The sequence below is a fragment of the Sceloporus undulatus genome, chromosome 2 (assembly GCF_019175285.1).
Source record: "Sceloporus undulatus isolate JIND9_A2432 ecotype Alabama chromosome 2, SceUnd_v1.1, whole genome shotgun sequence".
Lineage (NCBI taxonomy): Eukaryota > Metazoa > Chordata > Lepidosauria > Squamata > Phrynosomatidae > Sceloporus > Sceloporus undulatus.
The window spans coordinates 146,799,777-146,819,705 of record NC_056523.1 but is presented as its reverse complement, the minus strand read 5'-3'; the positions used below and the strand labels follow the sequence as shown (position 1 = coordinate 146,819,705).

The 19,929-nt window shown below is 46.6% G+C and overlaps 1 protein-coding gene across 1 annotated transcript in view; it reads right to left on the bottom strand.

Annotated features, from left to right (window-relative positions):
• Window positions 1-3: 3 nt before the first annotated feature.
• Window positions 4-19,929, bottom strand: part of RNF213 (ring finger protein 213) — a gene marked incomplete at its 3' end in the record, with an annotated part of 236,290 nt that continues 216,364 nt past the window's right edge. The window contains 8 exon segments of the mRNA XM_042447563.1: window positions 4-21; window positions 429-506; window positions 620-821; window positions 937-1,117; window positions 1,561-1,644; window positions 2,493-2,625; window positions 10,905-11,156; window positions 12,688-12,782. Coding sequence (XP_042303497.1) covers window positions 4-21; window positions 429-506; window positions 620-821; window positions 937-1,117; window positions 1,561-1,644; window positions 2,493-2,625; window positions 10,905-11,156; window positions 12,688-12,782 — 1,043 coding nt within the window.

Below are 19,929 nucleotides of genomic sequence, written 5' to 3'. Positions count from 1 at the left end.
TGTGGAATTTGGAAGGCAGCTCTGTAATTCAAGGGGATTAAAAAAAACTAATCAGCATCCATCACTGCTGTTTTTTTTTTTTTTTTGCTATAAAGAAAAGAGACTTATTCTTCAGGATACAGAAACAACTTAGGAAATGGTCACGATCAATAAAGACTTTTTTAACATTATGCTCAGTATCAATATCACTGTCCTGTCCTAGGTAAGAAGGGGAAGTTATAAAGGGCTGTTTGCCAGGGCTAAAAAACCATGGACTACACACACTTATAAACAAGGAAATCTCATTGAATCCACAGGACATATTATCAGGTAAACAAACACAGGAGGACACTGAGCCATATGGGGCTAATCCTGATTGAACAAAATCTGAGTGGAAATGAGTCCAACTACTTTCTGGCATTCTTTCTCTCCTAATCTCAAAAGCTCACCTGGGTCAACTTGCTCTTGATATCTTTGAAGAGATGCTCATAATTTCGGTCATGCCTATACACAAGAGTGGGAATGCCCTATAAAGGAATAGAATAGAAATGCAAAGTCAGTGGGTAGCCCATGAGCTGGGAGTTGGATACTCAGGAAGCAGGAGAGCTAAGTGGCAACATCAGGCTTCTGTGGTACATACTGTCAATGTGATCAAGGGCTTCCCCTGTAGGAATCGGCTGGTGACCTGCTGCTGGATCTTTTCCAGATCAAATTCCTGGGTGGCCTCTCCTCCTTTCTCCATGCTGTACTGACAGTTTGACAGAATCAATGGGATCAAGTCCCTCTCTACCTCATAAGTGATTACATGGAGGTCTGTCACTTCCACGGGGCTCACAGAGTATCTGTTGAGAAAGGGAGGAATGAGAGCAAGAAAGAACAATGCTGCTTTGGCATCAGTATGGCAATCTGGCAGCTGCAGGAACTGGGGATTCTAGCAGATGCAGGAGAGAGACATACCTGTTGGCATCCTTTGTATATTTTTCTATGGTGTAGACAAACTCATTGTGCAAGGCAATGAGGTAACTGGTCAAGGCTGTGGAACATAGGCCTAGACCTCGCCGGCGAGGCAGAAGGATCTCAAACTCATTCTCCAGAGTCAGGTCAGTATCACAGTAACTCCTAGGAAGTTTAATTTCACCTGCAGTGTGGCAAGAAAACATTTCTGAGCAACAGGCCCAGGGTCAGATCCTCTATTTACATTTTAGATTGTTTGTGCTTTTAAAAACGATTATGATTTATCACTGTCACATGGAGACTACGATATCCCAATACTTTCTGAATGTCAGAACTGGAAGGCTAATGCTGGATATGTCAGATAAAGGTGTGCAGTATGTTGTGTTCTGCCAATTAATGCTGCACATGAAAGTGCAAGTGTGGGAATTGAAGAACATTACCCTCCTCCCAGTTCTAGGCTGTAGAAGGTAAGACTGGAGTATTTTTCTTCTAGCATAAAGGAAACAACAGGCAGAGGGAGTGACCCAGTTTGAGAACAAGAAACATAAAGATCCAGTCTTTCATTGAGTAATAATGCCTCAGTTTTAATGCTTCACAGTTGAATAATGGTATAAAATAGTTGCTCACCATTGTTTTCCAAGGATGATCTCAGCTTATTCCACACATCCAAAAATGTTTTCACTCTGGTTCTCATAATATGTTCCATGCCTCCTGGATCAAGCAAGAAACTAATATGACACACCTAATACTGTATTGGAAAGCTGTGTAGCTCCTTCTAAAGGCACCCTACCTGAACAAGTTCTGGTCCAAAGAGTTACAATGTAAGAGCTGCACAATTTGGCATATCAAGCTAATCCAGGACTTTGATGTCCAGGGTAACAAACCAAATGCCTCTAAGTGTCAAGTAAGAGACAAAGGCACTAGCCCTCTGACATAGTTCATCTCCACCAACTCTTTCAAGTAACCATGCCAAACAGTCAGACAGATGTATCCTTTACACATGTATCTAATCAAAGACATGGGGGTCATCTCTGTATTCCAATGCAGCAAATCTGTTTTATTAATCAAGCATTGTGTAATGTTTGAGAATACACAAGCAAACCACACTGGTTAATCATGATTGTAGATTCAGACTGTTCCTACTAAAAAAAATCCTATGTTTTACCAGTTTTGGCACAATCTAGGTAGTCTAAATGCTTACACATCCCACTAATTTCAATGGCAGAGATTTAAAAATGGTCCTTTAGAAAGTCCAGTTTTCATTGTATTTTATAAAATTTATACATAAATAGTTAGCTGCATTTGCCTTGATGATCCAGGAGGTCAGTCAAGGAGAATGAAGCAATGGTGAATTCATCTATTTTCTCCAGGAATCCATTAGTGATTTTTTAAGTCTTGCAATGGCTGTTACACACACATTTTGCAGAAATCCACATATTCCCAATTGTTATAAAACCTTGTTTTAGAAGTTATACAGCTTGATGTTAAGCACTTCTGATCACAGTTGTGCTCTGCTTATTGGATCTATAGCAGTGTGGAAATTTCTGTTACAGTCTCACCTGAGAGAAGACTGTCCAGAAAATCTCCAATTGTCTTGTGTTCTACATCTGAAATGTTTTGGAACCTCTTCACCAAGTCCTTCTGCAAGGTCAGAATCTCTGGCAAAAACTTTACAAACCTAAGTTCAGTTTCCTAGAAATCAAATAGGGCAAACTGAAAAGGTGAAGCTGAATGATATTCAGTAGACAAAACAACACAGCATTGTTGGAACATTTATATGCTACAAAGTACACAGCTTGTCGTAGGTTTCAGCACATTTATGAATGTTACTGCTGTTACTGCAACATTCAGTGACTGGAGCCTTCAATAGAATTTTTACTGCATGCAGTTAATGCTTAACAGATTTGTGCCCACCCCTGAGGCTTCTATTTACCCCTTTACCCCTGAAGCCCCAATTTCCATTTCCATGGCTACAAAAGTATTCCAAATTCTGGAAATACTTTTGTGAAGGGAGGAGCTGGGCAAGCCGGGTTGGAGCCAGTCAGTCACAGCTCAGGGAGAACCTTCAGAGGAGAAAGGATACAAAAACTGTTGCTTGTGTATGACAGAAGACAGCTGGGGAAAAGATGGCGCAGAGATAGAAACTGTTGGTATAGAGACAGCACAGTCAGCTAGAGGAAAGCACTAACTATGGTGTTGCGAGCTGTAAGTGTTTAAGTAGTTCAGGAATTTAATGTCTTATCTGTCCATTTATTTTGTTGCTTTTTTACATCTATCTCTGTTCATATTAAGTTTGTAGGGAGTCTGGTCACACTTACCACAGCAAACTCACTACAACAACACAACCACTAGTCCACAATAGGAAGGGTCACCTTGGGGTCAAAGTACTCAGTATAGGAAGGGATTAAGAAAGGAAAGGAACTATGAGAACAGCCTGAAAAGGGGATCTTGTCACAACTTCAGTCAGGAAAACACAAATAGTAAGTGTTTTCAAGCACATCTGCCCATTCTGAGCACACATCTGCATGACATGAGCACACTTCATTATACAAGCCCTTCCATAATTTTTGTAATCAATTACAGTAGCACTAAATGCACTAGCCTGTTTCATTTTGTTATATAGTAATACTAAAAATGGACAGGTTGCTTACCTGTAACGGTATTTCTTCGAGTGATCATCTGCGAATACATACAAATGGGTTTCACTGCGCCTGCGCAGTGCTGCTCGGAACCTACTGGAATCACTGGGCAGAATTAACTCTGCAACATATTGAAACTTTTTGGCGGTAACTCCGCCCACCCGTTATAAGGCCCCTGCCTTCCCGCTCTTTTCCCCAGTTCCGCAATTTTTCCGCCAAGCAGGTGATGGAAAGAGCCAATGTGAGCAGGACACTGAGGGGACGGACGGGTGGGATTTGTATGTATTCGCAGATGACCACTCGAAGAAATACCGTTACAGGTAAGCAACCTGTCCTTCTTCTTCGTGGTCTCTGCGAATCATACAAATGGGTTTAGACTGACAAGCTAAGGTATACGGCGGAGGGAGTGTCCTGAAACCAAAGCTATGGTGAACCAAAGGTATATTTATTACAACAATAAACACCTTGGACCATAAAAAGAGTCAGTCTTTTGTTCACGCACAAATCAAATAGCAATAACGTTGCTAAACCTGAGGAGGGAACAGAGGTCATGCAAGACCGATCCCACAGAACTTGTGCAAACCAACATCCAACAAATGTAAACAGTGTCAACTGTACAAGTGTAGTAAATACAAAAACATCAGTAGTGCAATCAATGCAACCCTGAAACCAACACAGCCCTCCCGAAAGCTGTGTCTCGGATGGCCCTGGTGTCCAACCTATAATGCTTGATGAAAGTCAGAGGTTGGGACCAGACGGCAGCCTTGCAGACATCCTCCAAAGGAATCCCCGACAGGAATGCAGAGGATGCTGCCATTGACCTTGTAGAATGGGACCGAACCCTGCCCGGGAGAGGTTTGCCTAACAGTTCATAGCATAGGTGGATGGTACCAGCCACCCATTTGGACAACCTCTGCGCAGACACAGGCAACCCCTTTTTCGGTTCCGAGTAGCATTGGAAAAGTCTCTCGGACCGACTGGAGGCAGCAGTTCTGTCCAGGTAAAATGCCAGTGCTCTCCTGACATCAAGAGAGTGCAGGCGTCGCTCTTCAACCGACGACGGGTTGGATGCGAGAGTGGGCAATACAATGTCCTGGCACATGTGGAAAGCAGACACTTCCTTAGGCAAGAAGGTAATGTCCGTACGGAGGACCACCTTGTCCTTGTGGAACCTCAGGAATGGCTGGTCCCTCCGTAAAGCACAGAGTTCGCCCGCACGGCAGGCAGAGGTGATGGCCACCAGGAAAACGGTTTTCCAAGTCAAAAGTCTCAAGTCCGCTGTGGCCATCGGTTCAAAAGGCTTGGATTGGAGCGCGGACAGTACCGACTGCAAGCTCCAAGCCGGGGTTGGTATCGACACTGGAGGGTAAAGGTTGGCACAACCCTTCAGGAACCCTTTCACCAAGGGGTCTTTGAAGAAAGAAACCCTCCCCCCGAACTGGTATTTGGCACAAATGGCAGACAGGTAGCATTTGATGGATGTGAGGGACAGCCCTCCATCCAAAAGTGCCATCAAAAACTCCAGCACCACTGGAGTGGACACCTGTGCAGGAGACAAGCCCTTTTGGTCAAGGAAGAGGCAAAATCTCTTCCATTTCAGGGCATAGGACCGCTGGGTGGAAGGTTTCCTCGCAGCCAGGATCACCGTCCTCACTGCCTCCGGCAAGGCAGTCAGGGCCGAATCCTCCAGGCTACCAGCGGCAGGCTCTCGATGTCGGGGTGGAGAATCTGTCCGTCCTGGATCGACAGCAGGTCCGGGCGAGGGTCGAGACGGAGGAAGCATCTCCTGGAGAGGTGAAGAAGGGATGCGAACCACGGCTGTCTCGGCCACCACAGGGTGATCAGGATCGCATGCGAGCGGTCCGTTGTCATCTTGGACACCACCCTGATGATGAGAGGGAACGGAGGGAAGGCGTAGAGGAGCTCCCCCGTCCAGAGGAAAGCGAATGCGTCTCCGAGGGATCCGTCCAATCGCTTCCTGGAGCAGAACTGGGGACAGTGGCTGTTCCACCTGGTGGCGAAGAGGTCGATCCGGGGGGTTCCCCACCGATTGAAGAGGTCGCTGACCATCTCGGGATGGAGCCTCCACTCGTGGCACACCGAAGGGGATCTGCTGAGGCGATCTGCCAGCTCGTTGTCCTCCCCGGGAAGGTGAATCGCCTGGAGGAGGACGCGCCTCTGGATGCACCAGTCCCAGATGTGGAGCGTGAGGTCGAGCAGGGTCCTGGATCTGGTACCACCTTGTTTGTTGATGTAATACATCACGGTGGTGTTGTCCGTCCTCAGGAGGATCACTCTTCCTGTGACAGCAAACTCGAACGCCCACAAAGCCTTCTCCACTGCGAGCATCTCCAAAGCGTTGATGTGGAGGAGCTTGTCCTGTGCGGACCACTTGTCCCTGACGACGAGGTCGAGCAGGTGGGCGCCCCATCCCTCCAGGGATGCATCTGTTGTCAGAGTCAGTTGTGCCTGGGGCTGATGGAAAGGCATCCCGGTGCAGACGTTGGAGCTGTCTAGCCACCATCTGAGGGAAGCGGCCACCGGTCTCGGTACCGTGAGCCACTTTGAAGGCGGGTCCTCCAACGGAGAGAAGACAGAGAGGTACTAGGATTGGAGCGGCCGAAGACGAAGTCTTGCCCAGGGGGTGACGAATGTCGTCGATGCCATGTGGCCCAGGGTGACTTGAACGTCTCTGGCTCTCACCCTTCTGTGGGAGATTCACGGCCTGAGGGACGTTGTCAGGGCCTGAAACCGATCCGGAGGAAGGAAGGCTAGGCAGTTTTCGGAGTCGAGGATGGCCCCGATGAACTTGACCTGCCTGGTCAGTGTGAAGTGGGACTTTTCCCTGTTGACGACCAGCCCGAGGGCATCCAAAAGGCGCAAGGCGAAGGAGACTGCCTCCTGCAGCTCGTCTTGGGATTCGGCTGCAAACAGCCAGTCGTCCAGGTAGGGAAAGACCATGAAGCCCTTCTGATGAAGGTATGCCACCACTGGTGCCATGCACTTTGTGAAGACTCGTGGAGCCGTGGCCAAGCCGAAAGGAAGCACGTTGTAGTGGTACGCGGTGGAGCCGACAGCGAAGGCGAGGAATCTCCGGTGGGACTCTCGGATCCCGATGTGGAAGTAGGCGTCCTTCAGGTCGACGGTCGCGAACCACAGGCCCTGGTGAAGCAGAGGCAGAATGGAAGCCAAAGTTACCATTCGAAAGCGACGGTAGTCAAGGAACAAGTTCAATTGTCTCAAGTCCAGGATGGGCCTGATGCCCCCATCTGCTTTCGGTACCGTGAAGTACCTGGAGAAAAAGGCCCGAAGGCATTGGTGGGGCGGCAAAGGGGAGATTGCCCCTTTACCAAGCAAGGTGCGCACTTCGTCGAGAAGGGTGTCCGAGGGGGGAGTGGACATGAAGGCTCCAGTTGGAGGGAGCTCTTGGAACTCGAGGGCATAACCCCTACGGACGATGTTGAGAACCCACGAGTCCGATGTTATAGAGGCCCAGGTGTTAACATAGGGCCTCAAAATGTCCAGGAAGAAGAGGGGTGAAGGAGAGACGAAGCACGCTGCGTCCCTTCAGGCTCTCTTCTTCCCCTGGTCGGTGTCCTGCCGGCGAGACTTGCGGTACCAAGGCGGGAAGTTGCGACGGCCAGAGGAGGAGGAAGACTGCGAGGGGAAGCGGTGTCTCTGGGAGCCCTGCTGCTGGGACTGCCGATCCCGGGGGAAGGTCCCCTGTGACTGACCTTGCAGCTGCCACGGGCACTGACGCTTCCGGTACGGAGAAGCCGGTGCTGAGGACATGCCGTGCTTCTTCACCGCCGCCTTCATCCTGAACTTGCGGTTCAGGCGGTCGTCAGTCTCGGCGTGGAAGAGCCCGGTCCCGTCGAGCGGCATGTCCTCGATGGCCGCCTTGACCGTCGGGTTGAGGTCGGAGGCCCTCAGCCAGGCGTGGCGTCGAAGTGCCATGGATGCTGACATGGCCCTCCCTGAACAGTCCGCCACATTTCTGGAAGTGGTGATGAGCCAACTTCCGATGGAATGGGCCTTGTCCCTGATCTCCACCAGCTGCCTCTGGATGTCATCTGGGACGCCCGGGACGAGGGGGGAGATCCGTTCCATGAGGGTCTGGATGTAGGCCCCCATGCAGGCGGTGTAGTTGGCAGCCTTGACGCCAAGAGCCGACGCCGAGTAGGCCTTCTTGGCCAGTCCGTCCACCTTCTTTGCCTCCCGGTCGACAGGGGAGGTGGCCTGCTTCGGAACGAAGCTGTGTTGGGCTCCCTTGACGATGGCAGAGTTCGGCATCGGGTGGTCAGCCAGCCAAGGGCAACTCGCCGGGGCGACCCTATAGAGGGACTCCACCTTGCGGGAGGGCGCCGACAGGGTGGCCGGAGAGTCCCAGGATCTCTTCACAATGGTCCGGAGAGAAGGAAGGAGAGGCAGGCACGGCGGAGTGGGCACCCGTCCGTGCACCTGACGCTCAACCGGGTCCTCGGCGTCGTCTTCCGCGGAAGCGAGCTCGATGTCGAGGGCCCTCGCCATCTTGACGACGTGCTCGGTGAAGGACCGGACGTCGTCCGAAGGGGAAGACGGCTCAGGGTTGTGCATCCTCTGGGGAGAGGCTGGGTCCGAGAGAACATCCTCGTCCGAGGGTGCCTCAGAAGGAAGCAGCGGCTCGTCCTCGGAGTCCAGGTCGGAGGAGAGAGGGTCCGTCACTCGAACCTGGGATCTCGGGCGGGTTGGAGCGAGGTCAGCTGAAGACCGGGAGCGTCTGCGAGATGGAGACGGCGACCTCTCATAGACCGATACCGTCGGGACCGATCTGGACGGGGTGGCCCGGTCTACGGGACGGGGGTTCAGTCTGGTGAACTCCCTCAAGGGTCTGTCCTCCGAAACCGACACGTAGTACCGGCGCGACTGCGTGTCGAAAAAGAGGTCGGGGACATCCTGGCCGCGGGGCTGGTCCTCCTCGTCGTCAGTTGCCGGGTGGGAAGGCGACCGGTGCTCCGGGGAGCGAGGAAGAACGGTGTCGTCCGTCCCGTGGACAAAGTCCATGGTCGACAGAGGCAGTGGAGTGTCCGGCACCGGGGTCCCCCGGTCTACCGGTGTCGGCTCCGGGTCACGGGGAGCTGCCGAAACCGAAGCGCGGGCCTTTTTGGAAGGGGAGCGCTTCTTCTCCTTCGCCTCCGGTGGATCGGTGGCGGGCCGCTCCTTGGAGGGCTTGGATTTTTTCGGGGCAGGATCATGACCAGACTTGTCGTGGTGCCTCTTCTTCCCAGGCTTGGGAAGCTCCTCCGTTGGGAAGAACGGGTTGTCCGGAAGGTCCAAGAGGACAGCAGCCGCTGTCGACGACGAAGGCCTTGGGGACTTCGAACCCCCCACAGGCCCAGCCGGGTCCTTAGGCTTCGCATGGCGCGATTCCTTGGATGCCTTGGAGGATGAAGGCGATACAAGGTGGACCTCCGGCTCGGTGGCCTTCTTCGGACGCGAGCCCTCCGATCCCTTCTTCGGTTTGGAGGTCGGCCCGGTACCCTCAGTCCCCGACGACTTGTGGGGGCGCTTGGAGGGTTTGTCGGTGGCACTGGGCGGTTTGGAGCCACGGGCCACATCGGAGGTGGTGGAAGGGGTCCCGGCCGGGACACACACCACGCTGGGAACGGCGGCTCTCCCAGATCCAACGCTGGACACACTGGCCCGAGAAGATGAGGCGGGGGGCGCCAAAGGTGGGACAGAAGACGACCGCGAACCTCCCTCTTGCACCTTTCCCAGGGCAATCGCCGAAGTGAGCCGGGACTCACGGTTTTTCCTGGCCTGGGAGGAGAGGGATCTGCAGAGCAGGCAGGCCTTGGTGTCGTGGTCCTTGCCCAGGCACAGCAGGCAGGAGGAGTGCGGGTCCTGGACGGGCACCTTGCCCCCGCAAATGTCGCACTTTTTGAAAGGTGCAGGCATTTCCGAAGTCGTCAAAGCCAGAGGAGAATCCGAAAACGAGGTCAGCAGTCCGAAAGTCCGAAGTTACCAGGGGCGGGAGACAAAGAATGGTCAAAGTACAGTCCGAGGTCAAAAAGCGAAAGTGATTCCAAGCAAGCAAAGCAAGCGAAAGTTCCCTGAAGCAGCTAGCGCGGCGGAAAAAAGGAACTGGGGAAAAGAGCGGGAAGGCAGGGGCCTTATAACGGGTGGGCGGAGTTACCGCCAAAAAGTTTCAATATGTTGCAGAGTTAACTCTGCCCAGTGATTCCAGTAGGTTCCGAGCAGCACTGCGCAGGCGCAGTGAAACCCATTTGTATGATTCGCAGAGACCACGAAGAAGAAATAATATTCACAAGACCTCAAATGCTTGCACTAGTCTTCTAATCCTCACCTTCTAGGCACTATTTCTGGAAGATATGAGCAAATGCCAGAACTGTCTGCTGAAAAAACTAACAAATCATGACCGCCTTGAGTCCTATTTTGGGATAGGGGCAGGAGATAAATCTAATAAATAAATAAACATTTGCTGGCATGGTGGAAAGAACTTATTTTGTGCCATGAGCCTTGTGTCTTCCGAGTATGCAGCAAACACTTTTGGGGCAAACAAGAAAAGAATGTCCAGTTGTTGACTGAACTATTCAGAATCATATTTGTTTTCATTGGTAAAGGAGAGTATCCCATACTGCAGAGGTGAGAATTGTGTAGTCTTCCAGAGGTTGCTGGACTGCAATTCCCAGAATTCCTCACCATTGGCTATGCAGTTTTGTTGTTGTTGTGTGCCTTCAAGTTATTTCCAACTTATAGCAACTGTAAGGCAGGTGGGAAGATAGCTAGTTTGTATGTAGGTCAAAATTTGATGAGAAGAAAGGTCCAAGGAGAAAGGGATTCAGCAGTTGGCTTGTAGGCAAAATGATTAACCAGCCATCATTTACAGCAGTGTTTATCCCTCACTCTTAGGTTCCTCTGCAGCAAAAGCTTTTTAAAAAAATAAACAACCCTAGTTTAAATGCATTCAGACAGAACAGCTTCAGGAAGCAGAGTAGATTTAGATTTCTTGATGGCATCACCTCAGACACCAACACAAAGTTTTACATCATGCTATAGCTGATGTTTTTAATATTTCAAAGAACCAACAAGATCTGATGCTTACTGACGTACTTAAATATTCGACAACTAGCTGATAGCAGCATTTCTGTTGTTAAGGTCAAACTCATCACATGCATAAAATGAAGGGAAAATGAAAGGAAGATTAAGCCTATATGTTAAACAATTTCCTTTATTAATTATGAAGTGTGGCTAACATGTTGGTCCCTTCACTGCACATAACTGAGCAATATCCTAAGACAGCTATTGGGAAAGATTTGGGCATGCTCTCACCTTCTGTAGAAACTTCCACAAGATGGGCACAGCATCCTTGTCGCCTTTTTGCTGAACAATATGCCCCAAGTACTCAAGTGAGATCTTCTTTCTGCAGCTCCACATCCTGGAACAATGCACTGTGCTGTCCTTGGGCAGTCTGGACAGGAAAACTGCAGGGTCCCCATAGATAATTTTCACTACAGGGTTGGAAGAAATTCTCTCATCCTCACTGATTTGTTGGTTCAATTTCAGAAGGGTTTTGTCCAAAAGCTGTTTGGAAAAGCAGAGTGTTTACATGAGTCGCCATAAAAATGCATTCTCTTTCAAATACATAAAATCCAGTCCTCTAAGGCAGACTTGGAATTGCTGTACTTCATACTTCTTTGAGAATTCTGAACACCCTGGCTTTCAAAAACTGTGATATTCAACTCTTAAGATATCAGAATATGGGCAATTATGCATAAGGCACCATCATACTGTAATCCACCTGGAATAGGATTTTGTTCTCTATGCCAACTTCCAAGCATTCTTTTCTAGCATCGAATTAAGAAAGTGAACACAAGTTGAAGCTATGTAGACAAAGACTATGAAAATGTTGACCATTGAATTGTTTGTGAGAATCTAGAATGCAGAAGATAGGCTTGCAAAAGGCAGGTTCAATGCCATTCAACTGCAAATCTTAACATTCTCCCATATGAGTCTATAACTATTTCTTAAGGTAAAAATAAAAGTCTATATGGGGCAAGATTATAATGGAGGTTAAACCAGTCAACTATTCTTGATAGTAGGTAGTCCAAACTACTGCTTTGATTTAATGTAACTTTCGGGTGAAACACACATTCCAGCCACCTTGGAGCCATGGCATTTAGACAATGCATGCCTCCAAAGTGGCTGGAAGCTGCATTGAAGCCATGCTCTGGTCCTTAGGACAGGAGCAAAATGGAGCTGGAATAAATCAGCTCCTGGCAGCCTGGGTTGGCCCCTGTGTGCACAGCCTGCCTTTAGAATGGACCATGCAGTCAGTGAGGTTCCATCCTGCTTCTGCCCAGAGCAGACTCAGGCCACTCTTTCATACCCATTTGTTCCTGGTCATTAAATTGAACATCTCTCATGTCCCCTACTCATTTCAATTCTTCAATTTCCATGACTATTATGGAATAGACATGTGATTTGAGAACACAGAAGGAGTCTTACTTGAACAGACCCTACCTAGTCCAGAAGTCTGTTCCTACAGTGGGAAAGCAGAGCCTGAACACAAGACAACTTTGCCAGTTGTGTCCTCTAACAACTGGTTTTCAGAAGGAGAAAAATGCCTAAGGTAAGATGCAATCACTAAGAGCTTTATCTTCAATGAGTTTGGCTTATGGACCAAAGATAATGTTGCTTGGACATTTTATGTTTGCAGCAAATAAGAGGAATACATTGTTTTCCTTACATTTAATCTGAACAGTGCTCAAAATCCTTCCCATTAGTCTTTTTGAAGTGTACAAGACAGTATGTTTTTAAAAAATGTGACTGGCATATTAGCAACATACCAAAGTAATTCCTTCCAAAGTTAATAGATATTGCCTATCATGCATATCATTTGTCTAAATGTCATTGTTATATAGCATCCTTTGAGGGAGAGATTCCAAGCCAAATGGCCCTCACAAAACTTCTTGTCTGCAAACAGTTGAAGATGTTGTTATATAAAGAGGCAGAAACAGATTCATATTTTCCTCCTGTAGTCTGATGCTTTGTACTTGCCTCAAGAATGAAATTTCATACCACCACCATCATCTGTATCCCGTCTTTAGCTTACCTTTAGTTCAGGAAGAATAATGGTGTGTGCAACAATTCCTTCCCAATTGTTTCTCTGCTCCTTTGTAGAAAGTTGACCATCAAAGCGCACTGGCCCTGGAAAAAGAAAGTTTATTACATGTGACTCACCTTCTACCCAGAGGGGCAGTTATGGGACATGGCAGTAACAGCCAGGGATTATTGACAGAACTTTCTTTGGTTGTACTATGAAAGCACTGACAGAAATTTCCAGCCCCTTCTGCCTGTATCAGCTTCCAGAAAAGGACACTTACTTACACCCTTCCTGTAACTGCCAGTAAGACAATAGTGAACTTCCTCGTGCAAATTCCCTTATTAAGAAAATACTATGATAATCTGACGTAATGATCTAGTGGTTCAAAGAATTGCACTGGTTCCTTGAACCTCTGACGCCCGAGAGTTGGTTTTGAGAGAAAGTACACTGCCTAAAAAATGTGGAGTCCACATCACTGTGTAGATGCAGGGGTGTATAGGTATTTAAGTGCAAAAAGTATCCAGTGACCTTCCAGAGTTACATATGAAATTAAGCTCAGTTAAATGAGATTAACACTCTGAAATGTAACTGAACACTGCAACATGGCATATGTTTTAAAAATATAGTACTTGAACAGTTATCTGTATTTGTGTCTATGAGGGTAAACCACTTTCTGCTTTTATTATGTTAATTATGAATGCAATTTAGTATATGTATCCCAGACCAAACTTATACAAAACCACCAATAATATGAGCAAAGACAAGCCGAGAAGCTAAAGAGTGTACATAATTCTTTAATGAAAACAATGTTACTGTCAAATTAGGTTATCTGGTAGAAATACACTGGTACCCCGGGATACGAAATGATCGGGTTACGAATTTTTGGTGAAATAAATGTTCAACAAGTACTTTCTGCCACTGCTGCCACCATTGCCTCCAAAATATAAGTGTCTTATAAAACGTATTTACTGAAATATGAACAGAAACACTTGACAATGTTCTTCTTACACTGGCCTCCCTGCTCCTTGAGAAGGCTATTCAGATAAGATGGATGACATTAGTGGTTTCATCAGCACTCTTCCCAAGGTGTTCATCAGTTGCTCCAATCCTTATGAATATGCTGCAGGAGAAAGCTCACTGGATCTTTAACCTGTGGCTTTTGATGTTCAGAAGGGACTTGAAAAACAGAACATAAGAGTCAGAAAACAAATACATGGTTTTTTAACAAACATGTGAAGTCATCTAGGTCTTTGGACAAATCTGTTAAGTGAGTTTCATCTTACCTTACCTAAGATCTATTATTCACTAAAACAGCTGGAGAAAAATAGAATTCCATCAACTCCCTTGATATTGAGATAGCAGGTAAGAAGTTTTCAGTTACTAGGGAACAATACAAAGCCCACATGTTTACAAACTTCTCTTCATATTAGTTTGGGGTACAAATGAGCCCTACATCTTAATGTATATTGAAAGATTAGAAATATTTCAGGAAATTCCAATAATAAATAGTTAGGCTCCATTTCTGTATGCAGAGAGAACAAAATGAGAAGAGCTAAGAAAGAGACATGTTATAATCCTTCTGTTCAACCAGGCAATTCATTTAAAAAGAGGTTACCCACGATCTTGTGCACTGACACACAGGCTGCTCTCTGAAGCAGCAGGAGTTGAGAAGAAACCCATTCTGGATAAGCAAAAGCTGCTTGGACCTCCCCACCCCCCCAATGAGCTAAAGGATGGCCTCCAACTTGCCTGGGACACTGCAAGTGTGTAGGGACATGTTTAGGCAGAAGCAGCTAGGTGATCCTCTCTGTATCTTGCAGAGCTGTGGCTCTAATACTCTCAAAAATCATGTCACAAATACCAATCAATATGTGACTGTTACAGTGACCTTTATTGCTTGTACCCACCATCTTCTCTTGATATGATACCAGACAGGAACTTGCTTTTTAAGTAACTTTACTTCAGATAAGTCTCCTTCACATTACTATGCTGCAATACTGTTTAGGAGAATTATATGATTGTAAATCTCTTTGAAAACATACCTGGGGATCTTTTGTTGCTCCTAAAACAGTGCCAAGTGAGTGAGCAGGCGGATCAGAATTAGACAACTGGAGGCATCTGTCTCTCAGATGCTATTTTAGCCTCTCTCTTTGTGGGATCTCCAAGAACATGGCCAGTTTGTGTTCTGTCCACTATAGTCCTGCATAGATAATACACCATGACCACTTGCTAAAATCATGAAAGGTTTTGTCGCCCAGTAACTGCTATCTCATTTGGACAGACAATCCGATATTGAAATGAAATGAAAGAAAAATGGTAGAGATAATTATTCATGTACTGTTACATAACATTAGAATATTAGTATTTGTTTTTAGCAAAGGCCCCAATAAACAAATTTAAAAAATAACACTAATATTAGAATAGAAGAATCAGTTCACACCAGAAACCTAGCATGAAGTTGCTTTCTACTTCTAAACATGTCAGTGAAAACGCTGAACAGATTCAATTGGTTGCATTTGCATGGACTCAAACTCTCCCAAGCTGTTAGGATGAAATTGTAGCATGTGTCTTCTTCCCCATGCTGTAAACATACATGTGTACATGTGTGGCAATAAATGGGAATCAAAGCGATCATTTACAGAGATATGAAACATGCAACAGTAGATGATACAATGCGTGCGTGTGTATGTTGCACATGCGCACACACACCATGGGGAAACAGCTTTTCCAGATGGGGAAAACGAGCTTGGAAGAGCCATCAAGGTCAAAGAACAGATGTTTTATTCTACCCTAACATGCTTTACTGCCGCTCCCATTGATTATTGTTTATTGATTATTTTTATGTGTTTGACCTTTGGGTCAGTTTTAACTTGTATGGTTTTAATTCACTATTAGATTTAATACCTTTTTAAGTGGGGATGGTACTAGGGATTTGATATTTTTATATTTTTTAATTTGTTAGCCGCCCCGATTGTTCTCAGGGGCAGACAGGATACAATAAATTTTATCATCTCATCATCATCATCATCATCATCATCATCATCATCATTCTATTACAGAAGACACAAAAAATGTTTATTAGCCCTCCTGGCATTTGAACCAAAGCACTATTTCTAACAGCAGCCCCGAGACAGTGAAAGACAGAGGTAGGGAATTATAGCTTGCCACCATGGAACAGGGGTATGGTGGGGATGGACTGTGGAAAATATAAGCCATGGGGCCTTCCTACAGTATGTTATGCAAATTCTTATGCTGCTAAACGAGGTGTTAACTCCCCTCTTATTTTATTACACTTACCCAACCCTTGTTAAATTCAGCCAGGTAGTAACAAATCTAAGGAAGATTCTATTTATTCCAGAAAGGAACACTGGCCTTCCCGTAAGGTGTTTCTTTTTACCTATGGGGTAGAGACATCCTGATGTGGGTTTCTCTCTCCTCATCACTCCAGTAGGCATGAAATAGAGGGACCTGCCCATGGTAAAGCAACCCCCCTTCATCCCTGAGTCCTTGTTACACATGAGTATCTAATTCTCTAAATTAGTTAGTGTTGTATGTACTTTGGGATAGGAAAAACCGAGAGTTTGTAGTCACCCCAAAGTTACTGGTTCCTGCCGTTTCTGTGAGGAATAGCTTATTCCTCAGTTCAGGGTGGGATGGATGTCTCCGCCAACATCACCAAACGAGAAACATCTCACAGGTAAGGCCAACGTTCCTTTTTTCAGCATGAAGACAGGGACATCTGATGTGGGTACCACAGCTACATCCCTGTGGGTGGATGAAGTGAGGTGAGAATTAAGTTTATTGTGGAACTACCACCTCCAGCACCTGCCTGCTAAAGGTTGCCTCCGAGATTGAGAGCTTCCAAGTGATAGTGCCCTACGGATATCTACAATAGGTGCATTTGTGTGTCAGGGGCGGAGGTAGTGTTGCTACGAGTGAGTGAGCTATCACTGTTCCTAGCAATGGGTCCCTGTGAATTAATGGCAAAGGATAAGGCTGGCCTGATCCACCATGATAACGTACAATTAGATACTTTTCTTTCCATTAACCATGGCTGGAATGAGACGAACATGTGATCCCAATCTCTGATTTGTTTGGTATGACTTAGTATATTCTGTATATGTATATTCTGAGTGCACTTCTGACATTGATATGTGCCAAATCGTCTTCAGGTTCTTCAACAGGTTTGGACGAAGGATGGTAGCATGATCTCTTGAGCTTTGTGGAATATGCAATGACTTTAGCTCCAAGAACAAACCGTATAAATAAGGAACTGAAAACACATAGCCAAGCAGCAAACAGAAAGGAGACAAACTCCACAAAATGGTCAACTGTGTATTCAGTGTTTAAAAAGCCCAACGCATTTTGGCCACACTAGGCCTTCTTCAGGACCATGGAGATATCAGAACACATGTATGGTATAATGTGTATAATTATTTAATGACATAAATAGTTGAGCAAATGACAGGAAAGATTGCATCATTTATCACTGTGTCCTGTGCCAAGTCATATCATTGGTTAAGCCTTTCTCTCTATGGCCCTGTAATTTGGAGAGTGGTTAGAACTCCAGTGATTTCTCTCAAAGCTATGTATAACTTGATAAGCTTTATAAGGATATTTGTTATCACAGTTTGCTGAGTGTGTCCTATCTCTTTAAATACTCTATTTTAAGTATTTTTTATTTGTTTTCAGCCCCTGAAGAAGGCCTAGTATGGCCAAAACATGTTGGGCTTTTTTAACACTGAATAAACAGTTGACCCTCTTAGGCATGTGGAGCTTGTCTCCTTTGTTTGCTGCCAAGCACAAAACCACCAAATCCTGGTGGATCATGCAGAACTCATTTTTTTTTTTTACTGACAACGCTCCTAGCTCAGATATACTGTATTTCTTGCTGATATGATCACTACTAATAATAGTACCTTCCACATCAGTAATTTTAATGATCCCTCCCTCAGTGGTTCAAAGGGTCTTTAGTCAAGGCCGGCAGCATAATGTCCAAGTCCCAGATTGGGTATCTGTGTATAATTTGTGGTTTACAGCACACCCGTGTCATACGCGGGCGGCCTTACGCGGCTTGGCATACGCCTTACGCGGCTCAAGCCGTGGGGCACGTGCGGGGCGGAGCGTCCCATTCAATTGAATGGGCGCACACCCCGTTGTGCCCACGCGCCGCCACGCCGCGTGCACGAGCCCCATTGTTCACAATGGGGCTTGGCATAGGCAGAATTCGCCTTACGCAGAGGGATCCGGAACGGATCCCCGCGTAAGGCGAGGGCCCACTGTATCAGCATGGCAGCTCTCAGGAAACTTTTTTCCATATGGATGCGCAGCTATCTTTCGTGCACTGGGTATTGGAAACTCTCATGAGATCACTGTCACATGTCTCTTTAGGGAGTTTGATATAACCCTTTATCCAGGCCCTCCTGTAAAACAACAGTAGGGTGTTCACAGTGATCAATTTGAAGTTAGGCCCTTTCCTTATTCCATCTGACAATACTCTGAACATTTAGATCCCCCTGTTGATAGCCATCTGGCATTAATGATGGTGTCTGCCACCTTTCTGTTGATCCCTGCTTTTAACAGGTTCTTCCACTCATATCCATGTATGAAGGTTGAGCTAGGCTTGGTCTGGATGATGTATGTAGCCTGGATGCAAGTCCCCACTCACCAGCAGCTGAAAGTGTTTTTGGCATAGCCTCATGAGTTCTGTGAACCATGCCCTCCATGGCCAGTGTGGTGCCCACCAGGATCAGCTCTGCCTGTTTCTGTTCATTTTTTTCCTGAAGCATTTGGAGCTCATGGCCACTGATGGAATGCATACAGGAGCCTCCATGGCCGCTGTGTTAAGTCTACTTTTCTTCTCCCTGGTCCTGGAATCTGGGCATTCGCACACTGACCGTGAGGCAAACAGATCCACCAGGAATTAGCCTAGGGATTAGGCAGAAAGAACACTTCTGGGTGTAGGTGCCATGCTGTTAGGTCCATGTATGTCCTGCTGAGCCGGCTGCTTATGTGTTGCGCTCCCCCTTTATGTGGTTGCTTTTAATGATTTTAGTTGTTCTGCATGCAGGACCTCAGTATTGCCACTTCTGTTATTAGCGCCCTTGATTGTGTTCCTCCCTCTGTTTATGTGGGCCTTTGCTGTTATGCTGTCTGGTCAGCACTGCTTTGTTCTGCATACGCTGCTGAAAAGACCTGAGAGCCAGTCTCATCACCTTCCGTTTCAGCCGTTTTGCTATGATGCAGGCCCACTGGTTCCATTTTTCCTGCGTGAAACTGTGGCCTAGGATTACTCTCCAATTCCCTCGGCTGGCAGCGTTGTTATCTGTACTTATGGGGCCAGTCCATATTGGGCATCTCCTGAGCAACACCCGAAATGTCCACATTCTGAGGGAGTTTGACAGCTCCTTCATCACGAAAATCATCTGTGGAACAACTGTGCCAACTGCTTCTGATAAGGTAGGAGTAGGCACCACATTTTCTTGCGTGCCCAGGAGTCACATTGAGCTAACAAGTTCTGTGTGTCCTTTCACTGCTTTCCAATCCTTTCCTAGTAAGTTTTTTACTTTGTTTTTGTCCTTATTTTTAGCTCTTTGACTTTACAACTGTTCCTTGTTCAGTTCTGTGGGTCTTACCGCTCACTGGAGTTGACCTGGAGCCTGTCTTTCCAATCGTGTTCTCTGGATGATACAAAAACTTGCTTAGCACCTTTGTGCTCCTGATTCTGCTGGCTTGCTTGCCCACAGCCAAATGATCTTTCCTGAATTCTGAATTTCCCTCACCTTCCTGGGAGAGTGTTTAAACTAATTTCGTTCTCTGTTAACTTTTTTATTTCTTTCAGAGGGTAGGGAGTCCTCTCTGTGACCCTCAATACCCTACCTTTTCTTCTTTTCTTTGTTAATCTGAAGCCATGGTTAATTTTTTATAGAAAGATTAGGCGAGTGAGAGGATAAAGGGTCAACAGGCTGGCAAGGAAGGAATTAAACTGAGGGACAGGCGAGAATCCATAGATGAAAGGAATTGGAATTTTGGGGCTTGTGCCTTGATCCGCTGGTGTGAAAATTGTTGTGGATTGCTCCTTTGGCCAGTCTAAGAATGAAAACTTTATGAAAGTAGAAGCGTAAAGACACTAGAATAGGAGCACAAACTACATGTCTATGGAAACAGTAATGGTGAAGCTTCTCTGTAATTAAAGTTTTCATTCAGCATCTAATCATTTGAGCAGAACTACTGTGCTCTTTGAAGTCTGGC